This window comes from Papio anubis, chromosome 18 (genome assembly GCF_008728515.1).
Source record: "Papio anubis isolate 15944 chromosome 18, Panubis1.0, whole genome shotgun sequence".
Taxonomy (NCBI): domain Eukaryota; kingdom Metazoa; phylum Chordata; class Mammalia; order Primates; family Cercopithecidae; genus Papio; species Papio anubis.
Window position 1 is genome coordinate 9,280,565 of NC_044993.1, and position 12,641 is coordinate 9,293,205.

The following is a 12,641-nucleotide window of genomic DNA, read 5'->3' on the forward strand; positions in this document are numbered from 1 at the left end:
AATAAATCTAAAAGACATGTTCACAGGCATTTAATAAGGAAACAAATGTTGATAGCAGATTTGGATGGAGATAAATCAATTAAGGAAGCAATTTAAATTGTCTATGAAGAGGCAGTATTATAAAGAGGCAGTATAGTCTAGTTATTTGCATATTTATTAAGTGCAAAGCAAAGAAAGTGGTTTAATTACTTTGCATAGTCTCTGTTGTACAAAAGCCATTGATGAGACGATCCCACTTTTCAAAGTTTTTTTCTTTTTAGGATTAAAATTCTAAACATACTAAAATTCAAACACGTAAACATAAACAGCCATATAAATTACCCCGTGTATTCATTACCCATCTTCAACAATTATCAACTATGACTGTACTCATCTTTGCTCACCTGTTTTATTTTTCTTTTTGTAAGTTTCAGAGGCTTATTCCTCACTTGACTTAATTTTATTGGGTCAAAATTCCATTCTAGAAAAGCATATTATATTGACATTGAAGTAGAATAAAGTTTTGAATATAACTGCCTACTTTTTTCATTGAAATTTAGCGTTTGGGGTGTATAACATTGGGAATTTTCCACCTTCTTTTAATTGAAAAAGTTTCAAATCTACAGCAAAGTTGAAAGAATACTAAATGAACCCTCACATAACCTTCACTTAAATCCAACAGTTATTAGCATCAGGACTGGCATTTTCCAAGTGTATTTTTCCATGGGATTACATAAAGACAGGGGAGGTTTTCTTGCCTTTGAAGACATGTAGACAGTAGCTTATGGCTTTGGAGCCTGACATATGAAGGTTCAAATCCCACCAGTATCGCCTCTGAGCTGTGCATGGTAGGCGAGTTGCCTTACACACAATATCTTCATCTATCAAATGGAAAAATGATAGTGGTGTACAGCCATGGGGACACATGAGGTGCATAGTAGGTACTCAACAAATGTTACCTATCTCTTTGCCTCCTAGCTGCGCCTCTGTGTTGCAGCTGGGGGAGCTGTGTGGGGAGAACTGGACGTTTTCAATTCAAGTCCTTTTTGGTCACTATGGAAGATTTTTGCAATTAAGGGAGTTAGTGTGGCCTAGTAAGAAGTGAGAGTGGTTCAAACCCCAGTTCTGCCCTTACTATTCTGGAACTTGGTTAAGTTACTTGGTCTCCCTGAGCCCTCATTCTTTGTAAATTGAGGATAGAAAAATACCTCATTGAGTTGTTGTCCAGGAGAAAATGAGATGGGAGAGTCTATGCCCAGCATTTAGTGTAGTGTCTGCCTCATAAGCACCCAATGAATGTTACTGATCATCGGTATTATTATAAGTGAGGATAAGTTGGCATAGTACCTCCCATATAATTGCTCAATAAATATTACTTCTTATAAATTAGGATGAAGAACTCACACCAAATTGGTCTTTAATAGCCTGCGTCTACTTTGGTGCAATGAAAAGAATAAAGATCTTTTGTGAAAACTTGCAATGCAATTTCAAATAAAAGTAAGCCTGGATGGACATGTGGCTACCACCAGCTGGGCGTGGCATCTAGAGTGGTCATGGGAAATGACTGCATGTGCCTTGGGTTCCATACAGTGATGTCATAAAATAAACCAGCCTTCTTGAACCCTCCTGCCAGTGTTGGCTTCTGGCATTGAACAGCTTGTGGCTCACCCCCTGGCTAGGGTAGATGCCTCTATCCCAAAGGCTTTATGCTGTTCTTGATGCCTGGAACTGACTTCATTCCTCCCCCTCTCTCTGTTTTCTGACCCTCTCGTCTTGTATCGCAGGTTGAAAGGATTGTAGACAAGAGGAAGAACAAGAAAGGAAAATGGGAGTATCTTATCCGATGGAAAGGCTACGGGAGCACAGAGGACACGTGGGAGCCGGAGCACCACCTCTTGCACTGTGAGGAGTTTATTGATGAATTCAATGGGCTGCACGTGTCCAAGGACAAGAGGATCAAGTCAGGGAAGCAGTCCAGCACCTCCAAGCTCCTGCGTGACGGTCGAGGCCCATCTGTTGAGAAACTCTCCCACAGACCTTCGGATCCTGGAAAGAGCAAGGGGACCTCCCATAAACGGAAGCGAATTAACCCTCCTCTGGCCAAGCCAAAAAAGGGGTATTCAGGCAAGCCCCCTGCAGGAGGCGACAGGGCTGCCAAGACGGTGTCTTACAGGACTACCCCCAGTGGTTTGCAAATAATGCCCCTGAAAAAGGCTCAGAACGGGATGGAAAACGGGGACGCCGGCTCTGAGAAGGATGAGAGGCACTTTGGAAACGGGTCCCATCAGCCTGGCTTGGATTTGAATGATCACGTTGGAGAGCAAGATGTGGGCGATTGCGACATGAACCACGCCACGCTGGTGGAGAACGGGCTCGGTTTGTAGCTTTTCTTTCTCTTGGGTTTGGCTCTGGCCATGGCGAAAGGGGAGCTCTGCCTGCAGCCTAGGGACATACATAAGACCCCCCCACCTCCATCCCCACCTCTTAGCTCACCAGTGATTCCCCCTTCATCTGTCTCACCTAGAGCTTTGTAGACTCGGTCATAGGCCCGTGTTGGTTACAGACAGACCCTCATGCATGTGGAGAGGCTAAGCCTCTGATGTTCCAGCCAAGGTCTGGAATGGGTCCAAAGTTCCAGACTGTACTTCAAGACACCCAAGGCCATGGTGACCCCTCTAGATCCACTTCTCTGAGGGCAGCTCAGGTCCTCACCCCCAGGACCCAAGACGTGTGTCCTCAGCGGGCCAGTGCCTCTCAGGTCACGGTGCAGAGCCCTTGCTTGCAGCCTCATCATGCCCCCAGCCGTGTAGCCCAGAGAGGTGGGGTCTGGGTTGGGGTCCACGCCGTCTTCTCACATGCAGTGTGGACTTGGAGTTCACCACGCCAGCGCCTATGCTGGAACCTCTTGCCCTTCTGCTGTCTCTAGGTTGGATGATTGGCCTATATTAGGTCCTGTCTTAGTCTGTTCCGGCTGCTGTCACAAAACACCTTAGAGTGGGTCATTTATGAAAGTTAGAAATCCAGTTTCTCACAATTCTGGAGGCTAGAAGTCCATGATGAAGGCACCAGCAGATGCTGCATCAGGCGAGGGCCTGTGCCTCTTACCTGGCACCTTCTGTGTCCTCACATGATAGAAGGGGCAAGGCAGCACCCTTCAGCCTCTTTTATAAGGGCACTAATCCCGTTCACAAGAACGGAGCTCTTATGAGTTAATTACCTCCTATAGGCCCCACCTCTTAATGTTGTGATTGCATTTTGTGTTAGGTTTCTTCATATGAAATTTGGGGGAACATAACCTTCAGACTATAGTGGGTCCTAAATGCTGTCTTGACCTCATCCTGCACTAATTCTTTCAGTTTGTACCCTCTTACTCTAACATAGCCTGCGTATGTTGTGTTAGGTTATGGAATTCCTCCTTTTTCCAAAGTCTCTATAGGCAAAATTAAGGAAACAGGAGGTAATGACCCATGTAGTTCATGCTCCCAAACCTGAGATTTCCTGTGTAGTCACATTGCTCCTTACCTAAGTCCTTCATGGCATCAGTCTTTCAGGTTAGCTGCTTGTGCCAGTTATCAGTTATGTGCAGTCCCTTACTTCTCAGACACCTGTGTGTCTACCTGGTGGCATTTGTCTCTTTGGCTGCTGGAGACCCAAGCCTTGGAATGTCCAGAAATCTTACAGGAGTGTGGGCAACCATTGCCAAACAGGGCAGGGCCATCAGATTCCCCAATGAAACCAGGGTGCATGTGGGGACAGGGATGCTGGGGTGCAGGGGGAATGGTTAGAAGGGCTCACAGAAGGTTGGGGTGATGAGGCCAACACACCTCAGTGTGACGATGGTAGATTTAGAGTCCAGAATGTGCAGAACGGGCTCCCCTGCGAGAGTTTGCTGTCTTTAGGGAGTCTTGCTGAGAAATCTGAGCAATCCGCGTTGAGGCGCCTGTTTCTCCAGAGAGAGGAATTTCACCCAAACAGGATTTACTTAGCATCTTTGCCCCAGACTGACTCATGTTTCCGTCTGGGGATCCCTGATGCTGACGTGACTGTGCCTGTGAACATATGTAAAAGCTGTTTGTTTTAGAAATTCATCTCTCGAGAAGAAGTGGGCTCGTGTAAATGGGGCTTGGCATAAACACCCGTGTTTGATGTTGCTGTGACGGCTGCTGGCGGTGGCGGAGTTCCCTGTCTCAGGAAGGGTGGCGAGGGGAGCTTTTGTGGCCCCTTGGGTGCAGGGGCAAGGCTCTGGCAGGGTTCCCTGCATTCCAGCTGTTAGCAGCCCCCTGCCCTGCTCATATGGGGCAACCCAAGAGTAAAGCATGAGGGAGGAAGATTTGCTGACTGTAGCTGACAGTGCAGTGTGGAGGAGAGAAGCCAGACTCGCAGAGGTCTACATGAGGGTGTGCCTCTTGTGCTGTGCAACCTTCTGCAGTGAGGCAGATCTGCCAGCTCTGTGCTCTTCACCCTTCGGCTTTGCTGATACCCCCTGGTCCATGATCTGGTGATAAGGCATGGTACCCCACAAGCAGGGGAAACGGGAGAGCCAACCTGTTGAGATCCATTGATAGTCCTATTAGCTCCAAAATGCTATTCTAGACCTTTCTTGTCTCTGATCTCTTATCTTCCTCATGTTTGCCTGACCTTGTATGTTCTCTACTCCTACTTGAACTATGCCGGCCTCTATTTTGTTCTGTTTTGTCTGTTTCAAAAGGACTCTTGCTTAATCACATCCCATAGCATTGGTGCCCGTGAGATCCTGCTGTAAAGTTAAGGCACTGGCTCTCAGATTCTGCATGTATTAGATTACCTGGCAACTGGTGAGAGATGCAGATCCCATGGAGTCTGATTTCCTTAGTCTGGGGTGGAGCCCAGGAGATGGACTTGTAACAAGCTTCCTGGGTGACTGTACTGCATTTTGAGACGACCTTTGTGGCCAAATTTGTGGGGGGGGGGCCTTGAAGTTTCACATCAGGTGTCAATTTAATTCAATTCAATACTGATTTTTTGATCACTTCCTAAGAGTTATTCACCATGCTGGGTGCTTGAAGTAGAGTAATAAAGAGATAGGTATGGACTTTTCCCTCTGAAACTTGCCAGGAAGTTGGAATGCTGGCCTCTGGCCTCATGCTGAGAAGGTGCCTGAGGCTGGCTCCATGCAAGGAGTAACACATGTTACGTACATGTGCATGGCTTCACCATACCCGCAATGACATCTTCTGTGGTCACTGGTGTGATAATTGTCCCAGCCATCAGCCTTTCACATTCTAATCAGAACTAACTTGTTAGCCAGGTTTGGGGGAACTGGGAAGACAAAAAGACTGAGAATCCTTGTCTGAGAGAGAAGGAGAATGTTGAAGAGAGTGGTTTGAGGTTCTTGGACAAGACTCAAGAGAGAGGGGATGCTGTGGTTCCAGAACTTTACAGCAACAGGCCAGAGGTGTAGTCCAGCAAAACGTGTTTCCATGTGTGTTTTCAGCCAGAGGGAAGCTTTGCTGAAGCCGGTGTTCATGCCCACGTGGCCCTGAATGTCCTCCTTCTACCCTCTTTCCTAACCTCACCTTCCCTGATCTGGACTGAAGGATCCAGTCTCCAGGGGCCCAAGGGTGAGCCCTGGGGGGTTGCAGCACAAAGGAGGGCTCATCTTAGCCCAGCAGAAGGGGATGGGGGATCCTGGCTACAGTTGCACAGCATTTGTTTTGGGGGTGGGCTGGTGCTTTTTATATGGTTTTAACTTCTCTTTGGTGAGTTAAGGTTCTGCATACAGAACAGCAACTTATGTAACATGTTACTCATTTACTGCTGACTTCCCTGATCTGCTGTGGAACAAATGCTAAATTGGGGCTCTGGCGGGTGGTGTTTTGGTTTCAGACTGCGTTTTTTCCCCAGCAGTGTTTGTGGGGCGTGTGCAGCCATTCTACACTGCTCTTGATTCTGAGTCTTCGGTAATGAGTACTGGCTTTGTGATCCGGGGCCCATCTGCCTCAGTATCCCTTGGGGAGCTTGTTAAAATGGGCTCTATCCCAGTTGAGTGAATCAGGATCTCGGGGGGTTGGGGGTGGATTTTGCACGTTCATGCTGAATTGTAGCAGTCACAGGTATATACGGGAGCTCCAGCAGATGTGTTTGGTTGTAAGAGATGGTTCATAGATCTGTTTGTTGGTAGATCCATCTTTCCTCCCTGGATGAGAAGCTTGTGAGAAGGAATGTGATCTGGTCCTTCAAAGTTTTATAACCTGACAGTTTCTCTGCCTTGCTTACACTTTCTACTAGACATCTCTCTCTCTCTCTCTCTCTCTCTCTCTTTTTTTCTAAAGCTGCACTGGTTTCATCAGTATGGAAAAGCTGGTGGGTTTGCTAACCCTTGCTGTGGTTCTGGCGTGGTGAACTGCTTAGCACTCTTGTCTAAACAGGCCAAAGCATCGGTGTTTTATGGATTCACATGGGCCTTTAACCTGTGAAACATCCCTAACTAGGAGCCATCGTTTCTCTTTGAGCCCTAGAATAGCATGAAGACTTGCAGCGTTCTCCAAATTACCAGGAAGGTGATGAGCATCACTGTTGATGCCAGGCTTGTGGCCCCACGTCCACATTTCTGAAAGGATGTTTGAGATCCTTTTCCTTGCGTCTTGATGACTGTTGTCTGCTGCACAGACGTTGCATCTCACACATTGCATGATTCAGTGTTTGCAGAATTATCTCTACCATTGAACGAGTCATCCCACACAACACACGCAACATTTGCCATTTTCTCTCCATTGATCTTTTAAAATGATCTCAGCTTTCACTTCTAGAACGTTTGTTTATCTCTTCCTACTCACTTTTTTAATATGATTATCATTTTTCCCTTTATTGAGCATAATAGAGAACCGTGTTTTAAAAGCACTTGGGAAATAAGTGCAAGCATAGGAAGTGCCCTATGGCTTTTGAGAATCTAGGGGCTCCCAAACTTGGATCCAGCATCAGAGTCCCCGGGAGGGCATGTTGAAACACAGACTGTTCAGTCTACCTTCAGCATTCTGATTTAGTAGGTGTAGCGTGAAGCCTGAGAATCTGCACCTCCAGCAGAAGTTCCTAGATGCTGCTGTTGGTCCAGTGAGCCCAGTTTCAGAACTCCTGCTCTAGACTAATAAGCCCTAAGATGGTGGGGATGAAAATGCAGATGGTGTTGTGCCTGCCAGGTGGTGGGATTGAGGAAACTTGAAGTGCTTATGCTCTGCACCTGGAGTTGGCATTCATAAGACTTTGTAAATGGAAAGTTTGTGAAATGAAAAGCCGTAAGGTTGAAAGTTTTAGAGTATAAGTACTTCCCTGAGATGAGGTCTTGGAGTTTCCGGAGTACCTTGTGTGATCCTCATGGCAGTCCTGAGAGGTGGTTGTTCTACCCATTTTACAGAGGTAGAGACCAAGGTTACAAGAGCCCAAACTGGTATTAGGAGAGAAACTCAGGCAATTTGACTACAAACTTAACTATAGAACTGGCCTCTATACCATGACCCAGCTGGATTCCAGGCAGTAAAATTTTCCTAAACCCTGATTGCTGACAAAAACATGTTGTGACTGGGGGAGGGTCAGGAGTGCTTGGTGGCACTGCTTGGTGGCACAGGATGTACTTCTTTGACACCCTCTTTGTTTGTTTGTTTGTTTATTGAGACGGAGTCTTGCTCTGTCACCCAGGCTGGAGTGCAGTGGTGTGATCTCGGCTCACTGCAAGCTCTGCCTCCTGGGTTCATGCCATTCTCCTGCCTCAGTCTCCTGAGTAGCTGGGATTACAGGCACCTGCCACCATGCCCAGCTAATTTTTTTGTATTTTTAGTAGAGATGGGGTTTCACCGTGTTGGCCAGGATGGTGTCGATCTCCTGACCTCGTGATCTGCCCGCCTCGGCCTCCCAAAGTGCTGGGATTACAGGTGTGAGCCACTGCGCGTGGCCGACACCCTCCGTATTTACTGATAGATGGGTATGGTCTTTCTGAGCCGGAAATGCTGTAAATAACTCCATGCCACTCAATTTGAAAACCTAGATAAAATAATCACTTCCATAGAGAAATACAACTGAACAAAACAGCCTAAAGGAGGGCTAGAAAGCCTGAAGAGAGAAATAACTATTAAAGAAATTGGGCCAGGAGCGGTGGTTCACGCCTGTAATCCCAGCACTTTGGGAGGCTGAGCGGGTGGATAGCTTGAGCTCAGGAGTTCAAGACCAGCCTGGGCAACATGACGAAATGGCGAAACCCTGTCTCTCCAAAAAAATACAAAACTTAGCCAGGTGTGATGGTGCATGCCTGTAGTCCCAGCTACCTAGGGAGCTGAGGTGGGAGGATCACTTGAGCCCAGGAGTTCGAGGCTGCAGTGAGCTGTGATTGCGCCACTGTACTCCGGCCTGGGCAACAGAGCGAGACTCTGTCTCAAAAAAAAAAAAAAGAGAAAAAAAGAAATTGAATTGATTGTTAAAAAGTCCTCAGAAGAAGCAAGAAAGGAGGAACACAAGGCCCAGAGGGTTTTGCAGGCAAATCTAAACATTCTAGAATAGTTCATCTGACCACACATTCTGGAGCAGATAACCCCTCCCTTATCCAAATGGTTACGGAGAACAGGAAAAAGAGAAAATACTCCCAGCTCCTGTGATGAGGTCAGTATGACCTGGATTTCCAAACCAGACAAAGAGAGTAGGAGAAAGGCAAATTATAAGTCAATCTCACTTCAGAATGTAGTAGCGAAAGTCCTGAATAACCTTCTGGGTTTATTACAGTTCCCTTGATACTTCCTCAAAATTATGACTGTTTGAGAAACACCTCACTCCTTGCCTTGAGCTAAAGGTAATGACCCCAGTTCATTACCTTTAGAATCACCACTGCTTCTCTAGGTGCCGAGCTTGTCTCAGAAGAGGCCCAGGGAAACTGGCTCAGGAAGGCTCTGAGTGTCATGGACATTGGCCCCACACTATCTGGTGAATCACTGAGAGGTCAGGAAGGGTGCCCCTGGGGCAGCCTCTTGTCAGCTCGGGTATCCCTGTATCCACTTCGCTGAGCCCAGCTGTTCTTCCTGACACACTTCAAGTACCCACCCCAAGGCCAATACACTTTCACTAACCTTTTTGATTTTTACAAGCAGATGATTTTTCCAAATCAGGAACAACAAAAACTTGAGGGTTTTTTAATCTTTTGTCTTTCGAAGTGTGGCAAGTAAGGAACTTGTGCTAATGAACTAACTTAAGACCCTTTGACGTGGTGGTGTTAAGACCTTGTCCAACTTGGCCACTGCCCTGTGCGCGCAGAAAGTGCCAGACTGTGATGGGAAATCTGGCTCTTTAACCAGGAGCAGCTTGACCTGTGGCAGATCCAAGGGGAGAATCGATTCTCCCCACTTGGTTCCTGAATTCTGGATTTGATTTTGGTGCCCAGAAGAGGATGATGGAGTCTTGACCACTGTCAAGTTTTAGAAATCAACTAATTGCTTTTCCTATCTGCTCAGCTGTCATTTTCCTCCCTCAATGTCCTTAGGAAGGTCTTAGGCACTGTTTGCTCATGGCTATCCATCAGGGGACTTCCAAGAAGGGTGCAGTGGGGGAGTAGAAGCAATCCCCCATCAGGAGCAAGCAGTAAACGGGTACAGTGTCTGTAGAGGGTTCCAAAACAGTAATAAAAATTCAACTACTAATGTCGGCGAAAAGCCAGTCTCCCCGCATTTAGGTGGACCCCAGGGCCCTCCTCCACCCTGACTACTCACACAAAGCAGCCAGTCTTCATGAATGATGATGGTAATGGTGGCAGCGGTGGTGCTGGTGGTGATGGTAGCAATGGTAGCTAACATTTCTTGAGTTCCTACTGAAGGCAAAGCCTAGCTCTTTGTATTTGATCTACTAAATGTGATTTAATTTCCTCAGTGGTTCTCTGATATAGCAGTTTAACAACATAGCAACATAACAAGGTTACCTGGGATTAACCTTGTTTATAGATGGGGAAACTGAGGCTCAGCAAGTGTAAGACACAGCACTGAGGGAAGGAATTAGGGTGTGATGCTGGGTCTGGTGATGCTGAAGCTGTTGCAGGTCTGTGACCAGTTTTGTAAATGAAGAAAGGTACTTTAAGGGTTCAGGTGGAAGCCAACAGACCTTTCCCAGGTGGCAAGGGCATTGTTCTGGCCAACAGCCCTGGGCCTGCCTTCGAGGCATCTTCAGTAGTATCAGAGATGCTGACTTGGCATTCCAGGGAGGTGGAACCTCTGGTCCTGGTGATTTTCCTTAGTACCTTCGATTAAAAGACACACACGCATGCATGTACACATACATGCACATATTCACATCACACACTCATGCACACATCATATATATGCACACACCTGCACATCTATTTATTGTAAAGGGAACTCCCTCAGTTGTCAAAGTTTACTTCAATGCTAGAAGAAATTGCAAAAAAAGGACAAAGATCTTCACCAACTGATGAGTGGATAAACAAAATATAGTCTTTCCATATGATGGATGTTATTCAGTCATAAAGAGCAATCAAGAGTGGACACACACGGCAACGTGGATGAACCTCAAAACCACATATGATGTGATTCCATTTATATCAAACGTCCAGAGTAGGTGAATCTGTAGAGACAGAAAGTAGCTGAGTGGTTGCCAGGAGCTGAGGGGAAGAGGGAGTGGGGGGTGACCACTAATGGGTACGGCATTTCATTTGGGGCAATGAAACTGTTCTGGAATTAGATTATGGGGACAGTTGCACAACTCTGCAAGTCACACTAAAAGTCACTGAATTGTGCACTTTATATGGGTGAATTTTATAGTATGTAAAATAAATCTCAGTAAAGCTGTTTTTGTTTAAAAAAAAAAAAAGGAGAAGAAAAAGAAGCTAGCTAAGTAGGATGCAAAATAATAGCTACCGTTTCCCTACTGCTTGCCATGTGCAAGGGAGCCTTCTAAATGCTCTCCAAGAACGTGTGCGTTGAATTTCCTCGACAGCCCCCTTTTCTACACTGGAAAATTGATACTTAAAGAAGACACGTGCATTGCTTGAGGTGGTCCAAGTGTCACAGAAGGTGGAGCTGGAATGGAACCACAGTGCCCACTCGTGAGCCCAGGCTCCCATCTGGGAAATGGAAGTGCTCTTAGTGAACCAAGGGACACTGTATTAGTTCCCTATGGCTGCTGTAACAAATTCCTACCAACTTGGTGGCTTAAAGCAACACCACCTCTTCTTCCCTTACAGTTCTGGAGTCAGAAATCTAAAATGCATTGGCAGGACTGTGCTCCTTCTCGAGGCCCTGCGGGAGAATCCGTTTCCTTGCCTTTTCCAGCTTCCAGAGGCTGCACATACTCCTTGGCTCATGGTCCCTCATCTCTCTAACCTTTGCATCCATCCTCACATCTCCTTTTCTTGACTCCAAGCGCCCTGCCTCCCTCTTCCAAGGAGTGTGATTACACTAAACCAACCAAGACAATCCAGGATAATCTCCCATCTCAAAATCCATAACTTTATCACATTCACAAAGTCCATTTTGCCATGTCAGGCACCACATTCCCAGGTCCCAGGGATTAGGATATGATATCTTTAAGAATTTGCTATTCATCCCACCACAGGCATTTAGGAGAATGTGAGGGGAAGAAAGGGTATGCATATTGGTTTGTATTCTTGAATGGGCAAGAAATGAGCTGGTAACGAGGAAATGTTAATTTTGTCATCTAGATTATTAAAATTATTTCATTTAAGCCCACATGCACATCTATGAATTATAAAGGAAACTACCTTAGTTGTCAAAGTTTATTTCAATGCTAGAAGAAATAGCAAAAGCTACATCAAGTAGATTATTTCATTCAAGCGAAATAATTATTTTGTTTAAACAAAATAATCTACTTGGTGTGGACTTCGATATAACTGGCAAGTGTTGAAGTTGACTTAAATTCCCTTGTTTATTTTTTTAAGATTATTTATTTTTGAGACAGAGTCTTGCTCTGTCACCTAGGCTGGAGTGCAATGGCATGATCTCGGCTCACTGCAACCTCCACCTCCCGGGTCCAAACGATTCTCCTGGCTCAGCCTCCTGAATAGCTGGGATTACAGGTGCATGCCACCATGCCCAGCTAATTTTTTTGTACTTTTAGTAGAAACGGGGTTTCACCATGTTGGTCAGGCTGATCTTGAACTCCTGACCTCAAGTGACCCACCCACCTCAGCCTCCCAAAGTGCTGGGATTACAGGCATGAGCCACCATGCCCAGCCTCCCTTGTTGATTTTAGAGATGGGAGGCAAGTGCTCCTACAAGACACAAAACATTTATCTAATCCTAGGATACATTTCTATACACTTACTGCATGACAGTGTTTTATTCAAGCTAACGTGAGTCTTCCTAGTGCCCAATGAGCTGCTGTTAATAATGACAATAGCAGCAATGGCACCAACAACAGATATTTATTAAGCCCTTGCTATGAGTCAGGTGTTGGTGGGCTAAGGATGTTACATTTAGCAGCTCTGTTAATCCTGACAATTCTATGAAGTAGGTTGTCTTTTTATCCCTGGTTTACACATAAAGATATGGAGGCTTTATGAAGTTAGTTAGGCAACTGGCCTGCAGCCTCCAGATAGTAACAAGGTAGAGCCAGAATTGTGATCCTCTTTCTTCCTTTCCTTTTCCTTTTCCTTTCCCTTTCTTTCCCTTTCTTTTCCT

At 45.9% G+C, this 12,641-nt stretch overlaps 1 protein-coding gene across 1 annotated transcript in view; it reads left to right on the forward strand.

Annotated features, from left to right (window-relative positions):
• The first annotated feature begins 515 nt into the window (after positions 1-515).
• CDYL2 (chromodomain Y like 2) overlaps positions 516-12,641 on the forward strand; it is an 84,621-nt gene continuing 72,495 nt past the window's right edge. The window contains exon 1 of the mRNA XM_009196921.4: positions 516-2,355. Within this exon, the coding sequence (XP_009195185.1) occupies positions 2,178-2,355 (178 nt within the window). The 5' untranslated portion in view covers positions 516-2,177. The remainder of the gene's footprint in view (positions 2,356-12,641) is intronic.